The 21,878-nt window shown below is 36.9% G+C and overlaps 1 protein-coding gene across 1 annotated transcript in view; it reads left to right on the top strand.

Annotated features, from left to right (window-relative positions):
- Positions 1 to 21,878, top strand: part of GRM8 (glutamate metabotropic receptor 8) — an 822,068-nt gene that overhangs the window by 339,755 nt on the left and 460,435 nt on the right. The window contains exon 4 of the mRNA XM_066362590.1: positions 21,424 to 21,559. Within this exon, the coding sequence (XP_066218687.1) occupies positions 21,424 to 21,559 (136 nt within the window). The remainder of the gene's footprint in view (positions 1 to 21,423; positions 21,560 to 21,878) is intronic.

Genomic DNA, 21,878 nt, shown 5'->3' with positions numbered 1-21,878 from the left:
TCTTGGGGCTGTCTTATGTTGCACCCCATGTGAAGTTATTAGGAATCAGCTCCTCTTCAGCTGGATGCTGGAGCCTCTTCCCTTTCCTTCTTCTCTCTCCTCTGTACTCACTTTTCTCCTTTTCTCACATGCATTGTGATTTTGCTGGCCCAAGTCCCACAGTCATTCTCTGGAGACTTACTTTCCTAGAGTACCAGGAAGTAGCCTTTGGATTTGGTCCTTACAAAAGGCTTGGATCCCTTCTCTGTTTTTTTCTTCATTCAACTTCTCATACGAAGTAGAAGCTCAGAGAGACTCCTGTGTTTGTTCATTTCCTTTGTATAATGCTATGTCGAGTTAGAACCTAATAAAAATATTGTTCCTAATGACACCATCAAAGGCTAAGATAATCAGTGATCTTTTTCCTAAAAAAACAAAGTCAAAAACAAAAACAAAAAAGACACCACACAGATGCCATATTCCAGCAAAAAAATAAAAAGAAAGAGAGACAGAATCACCATTTTGACGATTGTAGCTATGAGTTGGTGAAGGTCGAGAAAGCGTGTTACTAGAAAATGTTGTAACAACCCGAATTCTCATAAATCACTGTTTCTGAGGCACCCATGGGAGGGATTGTGCAGTATAATCCCTGTTTTACTGTGACACAGTGCAGGAAAAGAACTTAACACTTTTTGAGTTACGGTTCTGCGTTCCACAGTTTCTAGTTTTATGCCCAAGTGGAAGTGTTACCAAATCCATGAGATTTAAATGAATATTTTTTTATTTAAAATGATGGAATGGCTAATGAATCCAATATCTTTTATTTCTTTCACTACTTGAATGCCAATTTCTCTGAAAATCAGGATGTGGGCTCTCCCTCATGCCTGGTGTGATGCTTGGCTCAAGACTTTGCTCCCCAATACTGATGTTGGAGTCTCCTCTCTCCTGAGTAAGTGATGAGTGCGAGGGGCCTCTTCATTCACCACGTGCTCTAAACATAGGCACCCACGTGTTGTTGGAAAAGAAATCACTGCACATTTTTTCTTCAGAACTGTGAGGTACAGATAATTCGCAGGGCTTCAGTGTATGACATATATTTAAATATACATGCAGATGTATTTAAATCACAGATTATTGAAATCTGTGATTTATTTCCTAAATAGAATTCATCAAGTTTTAATTCTCATTGAATTAGCATAAATATTGCCAAGAAGCTTCTTCCTGAAACCATCTCATATCGTGCTGAACGCACCCTTACCAGGCCTTCAAACCCTGTCTGGCGGGGGTTGGATGATATACCTACCTGTACACAGTGGTCCCTTGTCTATCGTGGGGGTTATGTTCCAGAACCCCTGCGAAATGTGAAAATTCCTGAAGTAGCGATCTTATATTTATTTTATTATTTATATATATTTTAAGGCTTTATTTCAACTAATTATTCTTTTAATATTTTAATTAATATTTTTTACTTTTTATTATATATTGGTTTTAATTTTTTAGGCTAGAAAATGCTTATCTTACTGCAAAAATAATTAAAATAGTAAATGTATGAAAATATTTATATAAATATATCACAAAATCCCACAATATAGAGAAAAATTCGCAATACAAAATTAGATATATATACAATTTAACAATCCATGATACTGTGAAAAGTGAAGTGTGATATGGTGAGGGATAACTGTATTTCCCACTCCCACCCTCTTCTCTTATGAAATACTACTGAGTATTACTAAAATTACTATAAACTCCTGTACCTGAAAGCTATAGTAGTTGAGTAACCTCCACCAAAGTACACAGCTGCAAATACCACTTCTGGATCCTGCATTCTCTTCTACCCACAGAGCTTCATTCTTTTGTGGTTCTTGAATGAAACTACCTGGCCTGACCAGGTGGTGATGTAGTGGATAGAGCATCAGACTGGGACTCAGAGGACCCAGGTTCGAAACCCAGAGGTCATCAGCTTGAGTGCAGGGTCGCTGGCTTGAGCGTGGAATCATAGACGTGATCCCATGATTGCTGGCTTGAAGCCCAAGGTATCTGGCTTGAGGCTCAAGGTCTCTGGCTTGAGCAAGGGGTCACTCACTCTGCTGTAGCCCCCCAGTCAAGGCACATATGAGAAAGCAATGAACAACTAAAATGCCTCAATGAAGAATTGATGCTTCTCATCTCTCTCTCTTCCTGTCTGTCTGTATCTGTCCCTCTCTCTCTCTCTCTTCTTGCTCTCTGTCTCTGCCACAAAAAACCCCCCAAAAAACAAATAAACAAAATAACTACCTGGGTGATAATTATGTCCTTATTCACATACGAACTCATTTGTTTTTAAATATATATATTTAATATTGTATTAAATTGTTTTTAAATATATAAATATATATATATATATATATATATAAACATTGTATTAAATTGCAAATATCCAGATAAAGTATGAGTTGTGATTTTATTTAAATGATAGGTCTTTTATATCCTTAAAACCAAATACGGATCTATCTGAGAAGAATCCTTGGAGATTGGGAATAAAACAACATACAGACAGGTTAGCTTTGGTTGAGTTAAAAGCTGATGTTTTAAAGTGCGGCAACATAGATCATCATGTCATTCTTCTTATTTTTTTCAGAATACATTATTTTCTGGGTTTTTGGTTCTAAAAAGACTAAACAGGCATCTGTTATACTACTTAGAAAACAAATAAAACTAATGAACAAAACTCCCAAATCAGGTAAGAGAATAAATACAGGCTCAGGTGAAAAGATGCAGAAAAGTTTTTAAAGAGAAACTTAGTTACAGAGAAGCCTTCCTTAGAAGATAGGATTAAAATTATCTTGCCATCTTTAAACTTTCTTTTTCTTCCAATTTATGACTTTAAAAAACAGAGCCCAAAGCATATATTTTATCTAAATGATATCGCATAGAGTGCAACTAAGCTTAACGAAAGCCAGCGATCACCCACTCTATTCCTTCCATTTTTGAATCTTGATTCCTTAGAACATTTGATTTCAGCCCCTTTAGTTGTTATTCTGGTATTTGTCTTTATATGTCCACTTGTTTAAGCTGCTATCCTAAGTTTTTAGCTCTCATCTTTCTGGTCTTCCTACTCTGGAAGACAATGAGTTAGTCCCACCACACACAAATTGCACATGGATGCGCATACACTTCTCTAGTCCCAGTAGGGTCACATCACAGTTTTGGTTCTATTAAGTGTCAGTCTTGATACTATCATGACTGTGCACATGATATCACAGTCTGTCTAGCTAGTGTGCTAAAATCACACACCTCTTCTGATACATTTTATTTTGCCTGGAATTAATAATTCCTTGCTTTGTTACATGCTTGGTTTTTCTATATATCTATTATGAATTCTCCCTCAAACTCTGTCAGAACCGTACATATGCTTTAGTACATGCAGATGCATCAAACCATTCTTCAGTTCTCTTTTCTTCTTGGAGATACCTCTGGAGTTTTCTGCTTTCCTTTCCAATCTGTACTAGAGGCTCTCTAGACCAGTTGCACAGCTGCTAACTCTGATTTTTCTTTATCATCACTTTGAGAAATCCCTTTAACTTTCCTGTGTTGGATTACCTGTTACCTGGATTTTGAGTCTTTTTTTTTTGTGTTACTTTCCTTGTTTGGATGGTGTACAAACAGAATCTTTCTAAAAATGTTGATGGGAGGTAGATATATTTTTAGATTTCTACATGTTCAAATATATTTTATTCGACCCACACACTTGTTTATAGTTTGGCTGATTATATCTTTGTCTAGAGTAAAGCTCATCTTTCCCTATCATTTTGAAGGCTGTGCTGTATTTTCTTCTTCCTGGAAGTATTACCATTGAGAATCCTGAAGGTATTCTGAACCCTAATCTTTTTTCTGTTTTCTGCTTTCATGCTCAAATGTTTTAAATTTTTTGGTTGATGTTCCTTGACCTGGGTCTTTCCTTTTCTCTTTCTTCTCTCTCTCTCTTTTTTAGACATTTGATCAGTATTTTTGATTGAAAAACTCATTTCTTTGGTTTTCAGAAATATTAATTTATTTATTTGGTAATGGCCTTGCTTTATTTTCTTTTTGAGATTTCAAATTTGAACATTAACCCTCCTGAGTGAAACATCTGATTTCATGATGATTTCTCATTGGTTTTACTTTCTGAACTACTTTCTCATATATCTTATCTATTGAGATATTTCTATCTTCTTATCCTGTTTAATTGCTAGTTCTTTCTTGTTCTCTGAAAGTTTGTGTTTTTATAGCCTCTTGATCTTGTTGCATGGACTTAGTGTCTTCTCTCTGAGGATATTAATATTTTTGAAGTCATTTTCTACTCATGTCTTATTTCTCTGTGTTCTGAGTTCACCAGTTCTGTTTGGTGCAATGTTAAGAATGTGGCACTGACATGCTGTTTGGAAACTTTCGGGAGTGTGGCACTGACGGGTAGCTTTACTTTAAAACGAGCAGGTATACAGGGCCATTTAGTTGGGAGACATTCATATATGAGTGTCAGTATGTTATTGCCCTTTGGCCAATTTCTCCAAAATATGTCTCTGCCAAATGCTTGCCTGGGAGATGAGAGTAGAGCTGTTGGTCTAATAAGAGCTGGGTAAAATTCAGCATGAAGCCTTTTACTTTATAGAAACTTATTCAGTCTTTCATTGTGTCTGTTGTCCTTGAATTCATCCTCTACAGAAAACGACCCTTTGATCTGTGCATAGGAACTGTGGTTGGAGGACGGGGCTTACAAAGACTTCCACCCATTTCTACTCTCCACTCCCTTTTCTGAAGTCTCCGGAGCCTCCATGTCCAGTCCCTTCCCGTGTTGGGTGGAGTGACTCTTCATTTCTGGAGCATCAGCCCCAGTCCCATGCCCTGTGGGCTTTAGTTTCAGTTTTTTCTACTCTGGTAAGACAGTTATGACTTGGTCATCATCTACTTTTCAGCTTTCAAAATGCGGATGGCACTTACTTTCTGCCTCCCCCATTTTATACTCAACAATTTAGCTGGCTCTATGGAAGAAGTAGAGATAAACAGATGTGGTCTCTTTTCCAAACTCCTGTCCACACAACAGTTTTTTGTTTGTTTGTTGTTTAGTATTTTGCATCTGAGGTCCTGTTAGTGAGTCTTAGGGAAACAATAAGACGGAAGTAATTGAGGGTAGAATTAGAGAAGTCAGAAAAAAAAAGAAAGTGGAGGTGGATAAGGAAAAGTGAGAGAGAAATTGCACAATGAGAGAAGTGAGGCTATTATTGAATAGTGTAATGAAAGGTATTCATGGACAAGTCAGCATGGAAGTGTGTACATCTTCTTCATGACTGTGCTTAACCCTCACTCCCATTTTATTTTTATTGAACTGACAAGGAATTATAGTGCTTTAATGAACTGATGTCCTGACCCCAAGCACCTGACTGAGCCTCTAATACTCTTATAAAAAGTAGTTTTTATATTTTCCCAGTCATGCTCTGACTCATGGAGCCAGGTTTCATAATTTTGAATCAAACAAGTTTTCTTGTGTGTCTCCCTAGGCTTTTTAAAAATGATTTATTACATTGTACATGATGTTCTATTCCCACATTAGAACTTATATAATTCACAGTACTCATGGGAAGCAGTGCATGGGGTATATTCATAGAAACACAAACTGTTGAAATTCAAAAAATTCTTGTGATCATCCTGTCAAGCACCCTTCTGTTTACAAATGAGGAACCTGAAAGCCAGAAAGTTCCTATGACCATGTCCAGAGTCATACAGGTGGAACACGGGCACAGTCCAGGGTAGGGATGAAAAAATTATGTCATAGCATGAACAACCTTGTTGTTCTAAGGATAGAACCTGTGCTTCTGGCACTTTTTTTCATATTTCAGGATTTTTTTCCCCACAAGCCAAACTGATTTTCATTTTATAGCTTTTCATATGCTGTATATGGTTAAGATAGAATGCATTTGTGAGGAGGATGATTTTTATTGAGGAGTCACTGCACGAACAGAATTGAAGAAATTATATTGCAGAAATTTATGAGGTAACACATTGTTATCCTTTTGTCACTTGTAGTCTGATCGGTTTCCGTTTTGTGATGTTAGGATTATTGAAAGCTTAATGTTCTTTCAAGAACCCCTTTAGGTAAACGATATAAGGTAATGCAAAATGTTATAACACACCTGCCAAATTTCTTATAACACTGGAGATGTAGAAGTTTCTTGGTTTTGGTGAAGAGTGTTTGATAGTGAATACTGAAGTGATGAAATTTTGCCCTGGCTGAAACATTTTTACAGTTGGCAATAGTGGGAATAACGTTTGTAAAAATCTGTTCTCACAAGTTCCAACATATTTTAACATTAAAATAAATAATGCCTATATATGGCTGTTTGATTAGTTATGCTGAAAATTTATTGAACCCAATTGAAGTCCTTGGTTTGATTAAAGATTGATTCTTGGTTTCCAGTGGCCATTTTAATGGTTATTTTAATTTATTTCTCTGTGTCCCTTACACATTCCCAAGGTGAGTTGTTTGTTTCTTATTGCGGAAAAGTAAAATTAAATCCCCTTTAGTACATAAATGCAGGGTGTTTATTACATTGTATTTAAATTATTGACAATTACATTTTCCTGAGAAATACCAAATAAATATATCTGCTGTCGGGTAGTACCATCAGAAATGGATTTCGCAGGTTGCCGGCTACTTAAGGCTGTCATAGCTCACTCCAGAAATGTTTTCTGACTTGATGATTCTGGTGTATGTCAACGTGCCTTACAGTTGCTTTTCACACTTCTCTGATCATGCATTTCCATGGTGACTGCAGGAGCCGGTGAATCTAATTTAGTTACTCGACTCCATTCTCTTGGTCCCTTGTTCCTGGGCTTCCCTGTGTGACATCATTTTTTTTTTACACCAAACTGTACTATTTGTTTACATTTTGTGTTGTTTACTTTGAGTGCCTCCAGAGCAGGGACCATGTCTTCTCCTTTGAGGTTCCTACAGAGCACTCCGCATGTAGTAGAGCTCAGTTAATGCTCCGTGAGTATGGCAGATCTGCCTGGGCTTACAGGGAAAGAAACCTGCAGGATACTCTATGGAGAAGATGTTAATGAATGACACTTTTGCCCAACCTGAACCAGAACAAAAAGCATTTTTTTTCTAAATTATTTAGTCCTGATGGTATAAAACGTTTTGATGATACTATCTTACTTGTTGCTGTGGTGCTGAATTATGTCTATTGAGATTTAATGACGAAGGAGACAGCTATTCAAGGATAGCAAAGTATAAACATATACTTGGCTATTAGGGTTAGACTCAGGAGGTCTGTATCAAGGTGCTTAACATCACTAATGTCAAAGAAAACTCAAATTGAAATGGCAATGAGCTGTCACTTCACACCTGTAAGAATGGCGATTATCAAAAACAAACAAAATGTCCTTTGCCCCCCCTCCCCCAAATCCAGCTATATGACACAATATGACAAGTGTTGGCAAGGACGTGGAGAAATTGGAACCTTTGTGCAATGTACAGCCATTAGGGAAAATGGTATGCAGGTTCCTCAAAAAAATGATATAAAAATAAACCTCCCATATATTTCAGCGATCTCATTTCTGGGTACTTACCCAAAAGAATTGAAATCAGAATCTGGAAGAGATAGCTGTATTCCCACGTTTGTTGCAGCATTATTTACAAAATCTGAGATAAGTAAACAACCTGAATACCCAATGACAAATGAATGGATTAAAAAATGTGAAATATACATACAATAGAATGATATTCGGCTTTAAAAAAGAAGAAAACCCTAATATTTGTGACAACATGAACTGACCTGGAGAACATCACGCTAAGTGAAATATAAGTCAGTCTCATATGGACAAATATTGTCTGATTCTATTTATATGAGGTACCTAAAATAGTCCAACTCAGAAACAGAGTAAATGGTGGTTTCCAGGGGCTATGAGGAGGGGAAAGGGGGAGTTGTTGTTCAATAGTACAATATTTCAGTTATGCAACATGAAGAAGTTCTAGAGTTCTGCTGTACAAGGTTGTGCCGATAGTTAACAGTATAGTATTATGCACTTAGAATTTATTAAGAGAGTAGATCTTTTTTTTTAATAATTTTATTTTTAATGGGGCAACATCAATAAATCAGGATACATATATTCAAAGATAACAACTCCAGGTTATCTTGTCATTCACTTATGTTGCATACCCATCACCCAAAGTCAGATTGTCCTCTGTCACCTTCTATCTAGTTTTCTTTGTGCCCCTCCCCCTCCCCCTTTCCCTCTTCCTCTCCCCCTCCCCCCGTAACCACCACACTCTTATCAATGTCTCTTAGTTTCACTTTTATGTCCCACCTACGTATGGAATAATGCAGTTCCTGGTTTTTTCTGATTTACTTATTTCACTCAGTATAATGTTATCAAGATCCCACCATTTTGCTGTAAATGATCCGATGTCATCATTTCTTATGGCTGAGTAGTATTCCATAGTGTATATGTGCCACATCTTCTTTATCCAGTCATCTATTGACGGGCTTTTTGGTTGTTTCCATGTCCTGGCCACTGTGAACAATGCTGCAATGAACATGGGGCTGCATGTGTCTTTACGTATCAATGTTTCTGAGCTTTGGGGGTATATACCCAGTAGAGGGATTGCTGGGTCATAAGGTAATTCTATTTTCAGTTTTTTGAGGAACCACCATACTTTCTTCCATAATGGTTGTACTACTTTACATTCCCACCAACAGTGGATGAGGGTTCCTTTTTCTCCACAGCCTCTCCAACATTTGCTATTACCTATCTTGTTAATAATAGCTAATCTAACAGGTGTGAGGTGGTATCTCATTGCAGTTTTGATTTGCATTTCTCTAATAACTAAAGAAGATGAGGATCTTTTCATATATCTGTTGGCCATTTGTATTTCTTCCTGGGAGAAGTGTCTGTTCATGTCCTCTTCCCATTTTTTTTATTGGATTGTTTGTTTGTTTGTTGTTGAGTTTTATGAGTTCTTTGTATATTTTGGATATTAGGCCCTTATCTGAGCTGTTGTTTGAAAATATCATTTCCCATTTAGTTGGCTGTGTGTTTATTTTATTATCAGTTTCTCTTGCGGAGCAAAAACTTCTTAGTCTGATATAGTCCCATTCATTAATTTTTGCCTTCACTTCTCTTGCCTTTGGAGTCAAATTCATAAAATGCTCTTTAAAACCCAGGTCCATGAGTTGAGTACCTATGTCTTCTTCTATGCACTTAATTGTTTCAGGTCTTATGTTTAGATCTTTGATCCATTTTGAGTTAATTTTAGTACAGGGGGACAGACTGTAGTCCAGTTTTATTCTTTTGCATGTGGCTTTTCAGTTTTCCCAGCACCATTTATTGAAGAGGCTTTCTTTTCTCCATTGTGTGTTGTTGGCCCCTTTATCAAAAATTATTTGACTATATATATGTGGTTTTATTTCTGGGTTTTCTGTTCTGTTCCATTGGTCTGAGTGTCTATTTTTCTGCCAATACCATGCTGTTTTGATTGTCGTGGCCCTATAATATAGTTTGAAGTCAGGTATTGTAATGCCCCCAGCTTCATTCTTTTTCTTTAGGATTGCTTTGGCTATTCGGGGTTTCTTATAGTTCCATATAAATATGATGATTTTTTGCTCCATTTCTTTAAAAAATGTCATTGGAATTTTGATGGGAATTGCATTAAACTTGTATATTGCTTTGGGTAATATGGCCATCTTGATTATATTTATTCTTCCTAACCAAGAACAAGGTATATTCTTCCATCTCGTTATATCTTTTTCGATTTCCCTTAACAATGGTTTATAGTTTTCATTATATAAGTCCTTTACATTCTTTGTTATGTTTATTCCTAAGTATTTTATTTTTTTTGTTGCAATCATAAAGGGGCTTGTTCTTTTGAGTTCGTTCTCAAATGTTTCATTGTTGGCATATAGAAAGGCTATTGACTTCTGTATGTTAATTTTGTATCCTGCGACCTTACTGTATTGGCTTATTGTTTCTAGTAGTCTTTTTGTGGATTCTTTGGGGTTTTCGATGTATAGGATCATATCATCTGCAAAAAGTGATACCTTTACTTCTTCTTTTCCGATATGGATGCCTTTTATTTCTTTGTCTTGTCTGATTGCTCTAGCTAGAACCTCTAGTACCACATTAAATAAGAGTGGAGAGAGTGGACAACCCTGTTTTGTTCCTGATTTAAGGGGGAAAGCCTTCAGTTTAGTGCCATTTAATATGATGTTAGCTGATGGTTTATCATATATGGCCTTTATCATGTTGAGATATTTTCCTTCTATACCCATTTTGTTGAGAGTCTTAAACATAAAATTGTGTTGTATTTTATCGAAAGCCTTTTGCGCGTCTATTGATAAGATCATGTGGTTTTTGTTCTTTATTTTGTTGATATGGTGTATTACGTTAACCGTTTTATGTATGTTGAACCATCCTTGAGATTCTGGGATGAATCCCACTTGATCATGATGTATTATCTTTTTAATATGTTGTTGTATTCGATTTGCTAGTATTTTGTTTAGTATTTTAGCATCTGTATTCATTAGAGATATTGGTCTGTAGTTTTCTTTTTTTGTGCAGTCCTTGCCTGGTTTTGGTAGGAGGGTTATGTTGGCCTCATAAAATGTGTTTGGAAGTATTGCTTCTTCTTCAATTTTTTGGAAGACTTTTAGTAGAATAGGAACCAAGTCTTCTTTGAATGTTTGATAAAATTTGCTGGTGTAGCCATCAGGGCCTGGACTTTTATTTTTTGGGAGGTTTTTAATGTTTTTTTCTATTTCTTCTCTACTAATAGGCCTGTTTAGGCTTTCTGCTTCTTCTTGACTCAGTCTAGGAAGGTTATATTGTTCCAGGAATTTATCCATTTCTTCTAGGTTGTTGAATTTAGTGGCATAAAGTTTTTCATAGTATTCTACAATAATTCTTTGTATATCTACGATGTCTGTGGTGATTTCTCCTCTTTCATTTTGGATTTTGTTTATATGAGTTCTTTCTCTTTTTTCCTTGATAAGTCTTGCCAAGGGTTTGTCAATTTTGTTGATCTTTTCAAAGAACCAGCTCCTTGTTCTATTAATTTTTTCTGTAGTTATTCTGTTCTCTATTTCATTTATTTCTGCTCTGATTTTTATTATCTCCTTTCTTCGGCTGGTTTTGGGTTGTCTTTGTTCTTCTTTTTCTAGTTCCTTAAGGTGTGAAGTTAAGTGGTTCACTTGGGCTCTCTCTTGTTTGTTCATATATGCCTGAAGTGATATGAACTTCCCTCTTATCACTGCTTTGGCTGCTTCCCAGATATTCTGATATGTCGTATAGTCATTTTCATTAGTCTGTATATATTTTTTGATTTCTGCACTTATTTCTTCTTTGACCCATTCATTTTTTAAAAGTATGTTGTTTAGTTTTCACATTTTTGTGGGATTTTTTTCCTCTTTTTTGCAGTTGAATTCTAGTTTCAAGGCTTTATGATCAGAAAATATGCTTGGTACAACTTCGATTTTTCTGAATTTGCTGATGTTGTTTTTGTGGCCCAACATATGGTCAGTTCTTGAGAATGATCCATGTACACTTGAGAAAAATGTATACTCAGTCACTTTGGGATGAAATGTCCTGTAGATGTCTATCATATCCAGGTGCTCTAGTGTTTTGTTTAAGGCCACTATATTTTTGTTGATTCTCTGTTGGGATGACTGATCTAGAGCCATCAGCAGTGTATTAAGGTCTTCAAGTATGATTGTATTTTTTTCAGTTTTTGTTTTAAGATCAATAAGTAGCTGTCTTATATATTTTGGTGCTCCTTGGTTTGGTGCATATATATTAAGAATTGTTATGTCTTCTTGATTCAGTGTCCCCTTAGCCATTATGAAATGGCCATTTTTGTCTCTGAGTACTTTTGCTGTCTTGTAGTCATCATTATCAGATATTAGTATTGCTACGCCTGCTTTTTTTTGGATGTTATTTGCTTGGAGTATTATTTTCCAGCCTTTCACTTTGAATTTGTTTTTATCCTTGTTACTTAGATGAGTTTCCTGTAGGCAGCATACAGTTGGATTTTCTTTTTTAATCCATTCTGCTACTCTGTGCCTTTTTATTGGTGAGTTTAATCCATTTACATTTAGTGTAATTATTGACACTTGTGAGTTCCCTATTGCCATTTTATATATTGCTTTCTGTTAGTTTTGTGTCTTGTTTGATCCTTCTAAGAGAGTAGATCTTAACACACATGTTATACAAGCAACTTGTTGAGATGATGGATATATTTGTTACCTTGATCTTGGTGGTAATGTCATAGCTGTATGTTTATGTTCAAACTCATCATCAGATTGTATACATTAAATATATGCAGCTATTTTATATATTGATTATACTTTATGAAGCTGTTAAAGTTTTTTAAAGAGTGTTTTAAATAATTAAAATTTAAGATGGCTTGCTAACAAAAATTCTTTTCTCTTTTTTATTCTATTTGAATCCAAGAAGTTAAATACATAGCTATATTTTTAATCTTTTTATATCTCAAACACAAAGAGTGAATCCTGTTGTAGAAAATGGTGTTGCATTACCTAGAAAAACACAAGTACTTGTATTTGCTCAAAGACTGAGAGTTTAAATGCTTTTGGTGCTTATTTTTGTTCTTTACAGTCTGTTTCTTAGTTGAGTCACTCTGTACATTGGGTGTAGTGTAATTCTTGCTTTAAAGAGTTCTTTAGCGAAAATAATTATAATCTTTTAGCTGTTAGTTCCTTCTTCCATAAATCAAGAATGTCAGCCCACTTTTGAAAATGCTGCTTTGAGTAAAGACCACTGATTGAAAGCCAGCATGTGGCAGAATTCAGGTAATTTTGATAAGTGAAGTAAGATACTTCTTCTGTGTTGGCTAGAGGAAGACTCATGGTTTGCAAGCTCTGATAGCTGCTATTGAGATGCTGTTGAGAGTGTCCTAATTTCAGAAGGTATTGGAAATGCCTTTGTTATATACAGATATAACATAGATGCAGAGATGCTTTGTCTTTGTCTGAATGATGGTATTTTTAATACATGGAAATGCTTATTACCTCTTTATTAGATCAATCCACTATATCAGTGATCCCCAACCTTTTTTTGAGCCATGGACCAGTTTAATGTCAGAAAATATTTTAATGGACCAGCCTTTAGGGTGGGATGGATAAATGCACAAAATAAAATTATGCGACCGGCGTAAAAACTGTGGTATTTTAAAATATAATTGTCGAACTTATGAGACAAGCGTCAAGAGTGAGGCTTAGACGATGTAACAGAGGGAATCTGGTCGTTTTTAAAAAATAAAACATCGTTCAGACTTAAATATAAATAAAATGGAAATAATGTAAGTTATTTATTCTTTCTCTGTGGACCAGTACCAAATGGCCCATGGGGGTTGGGGACCACTGCACTGTATCATGAAGTAGGAGCTTCTTGTTCATTCACTTATCACACATCTAATGAATGCCCACAGGTATCAGACTTCACTAGACCTAAAAGATAGATATGAGCTCTATGAAGTCAGAGGCCCCTCTGTATTGTTTACTGTTGTATGCTCTGTCTCTAAAAAGCATTTAACATATAAAAAGTGCTCAATAAATATTTGTTGAATGACTGAAGAAGGGTAGATACCATCAATGTCTGCCCCTTCCCTCACTAATTTAATGGGTATAATTCTTGAATAAATTCCTAATCTGTAATTAAATTACTAATTTCTAAATTAATTATAATGGGCTTAATTCAAAGTCTGATGCTATTTTTTAGAACTACAATAGGCTTAATTCAAAGTCCAATACTAATTTTTTTCTAGTCCAGAATGAGTAAGAAATTTAAACAATGCTTACTTTGATTCCAATAGTCTTGAGCATAATAGCGTTTCCAGGCAGTGGGCTGGAAAATATGAAATTTCTCTTCTCTCAGAGTCTGTTCATATTGGGCATTTGAGCATTTACAGGGAATTAGTTTTATCTTTTGAAACCTTCCTGTCATATTGTTGGCCCCATATGTGGAAATTAACTTTGAAATGGTAGAAACAAACAAATTAACAAAGAACACAAAATAAAAATTCCAAAACACTCCAAAAATTGTACTAAGAAACTAATCCAAATAAATACAAATACACATACCACATTAGTAGAAGTTCTTTAAAATTAGTCAAGTGTTTCTTCTCTAGCTGTTTCTAAGCCCACATTGGCTGTTTTGACCTGATGGAGATCCGATGTTTTGCCCACCTCCAAAGATACTTTGGGTCTGGATGGTGTGCTGTCTAGTTTCCCTTCTCTCTACTCTTGTTCTCTTTTTTCTTCTTTTTCTTTCCCTACGCTCTTCTCTCCTTAGACATGTCCAGTGATCAGGAGTGGGGAGAGGCAACATGTCAGAAGGTTAGCTCTAGCTTGTGATGGGCACGAGTTTTCCTTCTAACTGTGGAACTTTCTGCAGTTAGTGTCCCCATTGACTGGAATCTCTAGTAAGAGTTATTATTCTATGTACATTTGGGGAATGAATTTTGAGGTTTCACAAATAATGTTATAAATAGATATCGTTTGGTGAAAGTGAGTTACCAATCTGTTTCAGGTTTGTCCATTTTTACTTTAAATAATTTACAAGTAACGTGTTTTCTAAGGGAAAAAATTTATTTGTTCAGTACTTACTGAATTCTTTCACAATATCCCATTTGGAAGATACTAGCATTTTCTAAATCTTCAGGTGAGGGACAGAGGCACAGAGGAGTCACATGATTTACTCAGAGTCACAGAGCCAGTAAGTGAAGGGCCAGGCTGTTGTGCCCCAGAGATGATCTTTGTAACCACCATACCACTGTTTTTCTGAGAGATACTTGTATCTGTGATGAGCTTTGGCTGAGTTAGAAAGCCTGATGTGCATGGACATTGACCCTGGAAGCCTATTCCAGCCCAATGTGCCTCCAGAGCATCAGGGTTTATCTGAACATCCCCATGGAGATGGGCTGGAGAGGGCTCTCTGTGCATGTTCTTTTCACAGTGGATTGTCCATATTTCTGCTCTTCATGGGACACAGAAGGTAGTAGTGTTTGGCTCATGCCTCTTTTGTTATAGGAGCTTCATTCCCTCATTTTATTGTTTTTGAGAGCCCTTTAAGAATCCACATGGCATTTGATAAGAGGAGAAAGCTTAAAATGTGTGTGTGTGTGTGTGTGTGTGTGTGTGTGTGTGTGTGTGTGTGAGAGAGAGAGAGAGAGAGAGAGAGAGAGAGAGAGAATGAACACAGATTTAAGTATAATTTTGCTATTTTAAATCCATGTTGTTAAAGATAACACTTTTTCTTTACTGTGATGTGTGAGACAATCTCTTTACAAAGTGCACTTGAAACAGATAAACATACTCACTTCCATCATCTTATGCACCTTTCTGTGACGTCCCAGCGGAGTGCCACATAAGGAAGTGAAAATACTGTTACAAGAGGTGTGATGACACTTATTTGAACCTTGCAACAAAATCTGCTCGACTCTCAATAACGGGCCAATTACATTCGGCCAGATTGTTATTTTACTTGTGCTTCCAGAAAGATGGAAAGAAATGATGCCAAGGGTAATTAGGGTGGAGAGTTGTGATATTGTGATTTGTAATAAGAAAAATATATTTGGTATTTGTTTCTGTTTCTGGCACAGAGATCCTAAAACCATTGGAATTTCTGAAGTGATGAATGTGATTAAGGTGTCTTTTGTTATGTTAATGAGATCACTTTGGGGAGGCTCTTAGCTAACCTAGGGATGGGGCTGGTTGTCCCCAAACCAAAAGTAACAACTTGGGGAGGGGACAGTGTTATAGAACTGGACCTTTAATGTGTGTATTCTGACGCTATATGTTGGTAGATCGTATCAGATTGAGTTGAATTGTAGGACAGTTGGTGTCCAGAGAATTGCTTGGTGAGGGGGAAATCTCCCCATCAAATTGGAATTGGGATCTGTACACTAAGAGTTAATATGTTAATATTATCTTTAAAAAAACTTACTTGGCTTTGCTCATTGCTATTTTTCAAAGGTAGCTTCATAGGAAATAAATAATAGTTGACTGGCTATATCACATTTTTTTTAGGTCAAAAATAGTCCATTATTAAGAGGAGACTGGTTACATATATACTGAAGATATTTAAGTCAGTTCCATAATGTGCATGAGATCTAAGTATTTTGATTGAACCCTGAATACTCCATAGAAGTACTATATTTATATGCTATCAGTTAGATTTCTAAGGATTGACCTACTTTTTTTTAACGTATTTAAGTTTGCTTTTTATTATTCAATTATTTGTATCCATTAAAGCATACACAACAGGTATAGTTAATTATTAATGGGCGAGTTTAGACTTGAAGTCAAATGGTTCTAGCTTTGAACTTGAGTTCCAACCTCTTGCTAGCTTTTGACATCTTTGTTTCTCAGTTTCTACATCAGAGATACACAATATACCAAACTTAGAGTGCTGTCATTAAGAGTAGTGAGGTTTCATAGAGTGAATGAGACTAGGAAGGAGCCATCAAGTGTTGTAAGATGTACCTGCACTTTACAGTGTTCAACTGAACAAATGATTTTCTTTTAGATTTTATTTAATGATTTTAGAGAGAGGAGAGCTAGAGTGAGAGAGAAATGGTGGGGAGGAGCGGGAAGCATCAACTCTAGTAGTTACTTCTCGTATGTGCCTTGACTGGGCAAGCCCGGGGTTTCGAATCAGCAACCTCAGCATTCCAGGTCAATACTCTGTCCACTGTGCCACCACATCACAGGTGAACAAATGTTCTTTTAATTGTCATTAAAGAATCAAAAGGAAAAAAGAAACTACATAAGCAAGAAAATCAGGAAATTCCAAAAAGCAGCCAGCTATAAATTCCTCCACACAACATTCTTTTCCTAATTGCTAAACTTTAAAAATTATTTCTTGCAAAACTGAGCACACCTGCAGAATATAGTAAGGTTACTGTCCCTGGAATTGTACACAATCAGTCCTCTTTCAGAGTGAGATATGAAAAAATAGATGCACTAGACATATTCTTTGATGGAGAGCAACTCCTCTTCCTCCTACCCACCCCAGAAGTCTAAATCAAGACAGTCTCTTGAAAAATTGAAACAATAGATGAATGAGGGCTGTAAGGAAACATATGTTCGACTAAATTTTACTGTTTTTTTTTTTTTTTTTAAACTAAACTACAAATACATAATGACTGCTTCTAATGAAGTCATGCGACTATTTTGGAGAATGACGTCATTTATTACTGTATTTTCACATTTTTTATGCTGTTATCTTTTACCATTAGATGATCTTATATGTTTATCTGGCTTTTTTTTTTTTTGTATTTTTCTGAAGCTAGAAACGGGGAGAGACAGTCAGACAGACTCCCGCATGCGCCCAACCGGGATCCACCTGGCACGCCCACCAGGGGGCGACGCTCTGCCCACCAGGGGGCGATGCTCTGCCCCTCCGGGGCATCGCTCTGCCACGACCAGAGCCACTCTAGCGCCTGGGGCAGAGGCCAAGGAGCCATCGCCAGCGCCCGGGCCATCTTTGCTCCAATGGAGCCTCTGCTGCAGGAGGGGAAGAGAGAGACAGAGAGGAAGGAGAGGGGGAGGGGTGGAGAAGCAGATGGGAGCTTCTCCTGTGTGCCCTGGCCGGGAATCGAACCTAGGACCTCTGCATGCCAGGCCAACGCTCTACCACTGAGCCAACCGGCCAGGGCCTATCTGACTTTTTAAATGTGTATATCTCACCATTTAATTATAGTACTGCTGAGGACAAGCGATCTTTGAATGTCTGTAGCTCCTGAAGCATAGTAGACCATGAGTTCTTATGAATGGATTAACTCTCTGGCTTTTTTACAGATATAAAGATAGGAAGTGTAAATGTGTTTCAGGGCTAAGGAAAGAATCCTAATCTTCTAATTTTAGTCACTTGAGAAGCAATACAGTCCATGATTTCATAAAATATCCAGAAGGCATCCAACAGCCAAGCACCACGTGGATCAGGTTCTACATATTGGTTCCGCCGAAGTAAAATAAATGGGCAGTCCCTCTTCCCAGAAAAATACAGATTGGCCAGGCTGAAAAATATCAGATGAGGCACAAGAATAAAAAAAAATATGAAATGGATTCAGGCTATGTAAGAAATCAACTACCAAAAACGTTCAGTACATCCTGAATGAGTGAATAAATCAATGATTTCAGACTTAAGTCTATGTTTGAGTGTTTGTTTGTTTATTTATTTATTTATTTTAGTGAGAGACAGACAGGAAGGGAGAGAGATGAGAAGCATCAGCTCATAGTTGTGGCACCTTAGTTGTTCATTGATTGCTTGGAGTGCCTTTTTGCCTCATATGAAATAGAATAAACATTTTCCAACCTTCATTTCTTCTGGCTATGAAGTCACTAGAAATTGCAGAATGATACTGAGGGTACAGCATATCTTTAATGGGATGCTTAGGTAATCACAGCAATTTGATTAAAAGGGCAGTCATATTTTGAAATAGCTATTGTTCCCTAGGGAGTGCTATGGTTTCGGACTTACATTTCTATCTTTACCTATTGCTTCCACTCAACACAGTTTTGTTTTTTGGTTGTTGTTTTTTTTTTTTTTTTTTTTTAATCTATTTGTTTGATTTTTAAAGACATTATGCATCATTTTTAACTCACCACTAGACTTTGTCCCAAAAGTTTCCTCTTCAAAATATGTGATCACTCCTTTGCGGTCTCATTCACTGACCCCCTCTCCAGAGCTGGTGGGTTCTCCTAGCATCATCCTTCGCCTTTCCTTATTGACTTAAATATTCCCTGTGAGCGATCTCTACTTCCCATGCTCCATCTGCCTACTGTGTCAGCATCTGACGAAACTGTAATTACATGTCTCCTCTCCCTCCTTAGTGCCAGACCCACATTTTCAGTTTGATGTTCCGTGAGTACTTCAGAAACAACCTGTCCTTAGTCAACGTCATGCTTTTTCCCTCTGCATACCTGCTCACCTTCCTGTTTTTCCCACTTGCTTCATGGTGGCATCCCATAAACTGGGCACAAAGGCCAGAACCTTAGAGACATGCTCAGTGCTTTTTCACGACCTCCTACTATTTAGTACCACCTAAATATAAACAATTTTTTATCCACCAATTGTACTTCAACAAGGCTGTACTGACTAGGACAAAGCCCCATCGATTCTAACTCAGGAATTCTGACAGCTCCATCTGCTCGTCCTCAGCACGGGAAGCATTGTGTCTTTCCCCTGCCAATCCCCATGGCCTCCTAACTGGGCTCATTGCCTCCTGTTCTTTCCACTCCAGGTGGCCTTCTGTATCAGCAAGCCTCATCCATTTTTCTTCCATTGAATGCAGAGACCAGACTTATCTGTATGGGCTACTAAAACATTTACTGAGGAATACAAGCATTTTAATTATTTATAATCGTCTATAGACCCTGCACAGCCACGCATGACCTGGCCCCTGTCCACCTCTCACCTGTGTCACCTGTATCTCACACTTCTGTCCCTGTCATTCATTAACTCCACTGGCTTTCTCTTGCTCTTTTCCCTGTTCTTCTCTCCCATTCTCTTGTTTTCTGATCTCAAAAAAGTGACACATCACTTTAGGGAGGCTTTTTCTGAACATTCCTCGGTCTAAAGTAAATTCCCTTGCTCTTGCTCATAGAACTTGTCATATTTTATAACTATATACTTTTTTTTTTGCATTAAGCCTGGCTCACACACATTTCTAAACTCTGTGAAAGCAGGGAGCATTTCTCTTGTATTCCCCTTTGCATCCCATGGTCCCCACACAGAATCTGGTTGATAATGGGGCTAACCACCTATAGGCTCAGCCTATAGATTACAGGCGATTCCCACCTCTGAAGAGCATATTGTAAGGTTAAAAGAGTATTGTTATTGCAGAGATAATTTTGACTTTGCTCTAAGTTAAAGAAAAATCAAGCTTTGGTATTCTAGAACTGTTAATCATACATTATTGCCATATGTTAAGTCCTATCACAAGACACTGGATACCCATTGTCTGGCTTTAGACATTTCTTTGGTTACCTGAGAATTTTTTTTCTAAAGCATAAAACCCATCCTGTACTTCTTTCACTTGTGAACTTTCAGTGGGTTCCTACTGTTTTCAAGAGAAAGTCCTAAGTATTTAGCATGGCGTGTCCGTCAAGGTTCTTCTCAAGCTCAGCCTGGCCATTCTTTTTAAATCCCAGCTGGTATCTACCACAAGCCATGGTCAAGCAAGCTTTCTTCATACCTTGGCCTCTTCAGAAATGTCCCACTGTTGTCCCTATAGGGCTGTGTATTTGCTGTTTAAAATACATTTCTCTCAAGCATTTTAGTTACATCTTCCTCTGTGCTACTGCTGCATGATATATTCTCTTAATTCTAAAATTTGTCACATATTCCATGACAATTTATTGGAATGTCTCTTTCCCAAACTGGATGGTAACTCCTGGACAGGAGTGGGTATTACCAGTGTCCAGCCTAATCCATAGTATATAACAGCACTGAGTAACTTTTGAGTAACTGAATAGAATGTTAATTGTTTGGAAATAAACATTCCTTTGCCTACCAAAGCAATGGTACAAATGGTGATTTAATATTCAACTGGCTCCAAACGCCTGTTTAAACTGCAATAGAATTGAAATGTATTGCTTAATATTGCTTTCCCCACCTAATATCAGCATATGTTATTTCTCTGCTCCATTGCAACTAAGAAACCTCTTTTTTCTTCTTTTACCCCAGGCAGAGATCTAGTCTAAACTTTTCTCTTTAGTCTCTCTTTGCCTAAGAAGAAAAGGCCAAAGCTGAAAGAAGGTTCATTTGTAATGGGATGGGATGTCTACTGTTTGATTTTCATGGTAGAAGGGAAACATATATCAATTGAGGGAATTGCGGGTTTGAATCTTTGGGACTTGCCTGTGTCTCAAATAGTCTTGAAGACTACTTGTTTCATGACATGTCATTATGCTAATGCATAAGAACCTTGTTGCAATATTGTGAGTGATAAGATGAAATGAACTTTAAAAGAGCTCTACTAATATATAAAAGTAGCAAAAGGACCTTTCTGTTGGTGGTCGCAGGCATAAGAAAGACTTGTTCATGCTTCTTACTAATCCAGGCACTGGTCCTTTGACATGTTAAATGAATCAGAACAGCCCTTCTTCCTTGCTCCTTAGCTCTCCTCACACTTTTTGTACATTTTGGTTTTCTTATAGACATCCACAAGAATAATGTTTAACTTTGGGGGAATAAAGACCCTGATGCATAACTCAGTAATTGATAAAATTTATTTGAGACATGCTTTATCATTCAAACAAGCGTGATTTAATAGGTGAGAGTGGTAGATGTTTTGAAAAACCATATTCTGAACCAAATTATTTGTTTTCATAAAGTAGCTAATCTTACTAAGTTTATTAATGAAATACCCTTTCTGAATTGCTTTCTTCTTTTTTTAAAAAATAGGTGGTGTTTGCATTGCTCAGTCACAGAAAATCCCACGTGAACCAAGACCTGGAGAATTTGAAAAAATTATCAAACGCCTGCTAGAAACACCTAACGCTCGGGCAGTGATTCTGTTTGCCAATGAAGATGACATCAGGTGCTGGTTCCTTTTCTTCCTTATGTAGGATCAGATGTATGGCTCACATTCTTTTTCCAAACATATTTCATGTTCAGTATAGAATCTTGTGAGAGTTTGCAGGAATTACAACGTTCTCATGCAATTACAGATTGCCTTCTGGTGCACAGAGACACACAGACGTCTAGTTTCTAAGTCTGGAAGAAGTGAGATGAATAAGGATGGTAGACAGAATGAAGTGAATGAGGTTAAGGATAAAGCTAATGAACAGGTGCTGGAGCTCAGGTCGCCAGTGAATTTCCTTTAGGAGATGATAAGGCTCATGCAGTTAGAATGATTG

Source organism: Saccopteryx leptura, chromosome 2, assembly GCF_036850995.1.
Source record: "Saccopteryx leptura isolate mSacLep1 chromosome 2, mSacLep1_pri_phased_curated, whole genome shotgun sequence".
Classification (NCBI taxonomy): Eukaryota; Metazoa; Chordata; class Mammalia; order Chiroptera; family Emballonuridae; genus Saccopteryx; species Saccopteryx leptura.
Note: the sequence above shows the minus strand (reverse complement) of the source record. Positions and strands in the feature narration are given on the sequence as shown.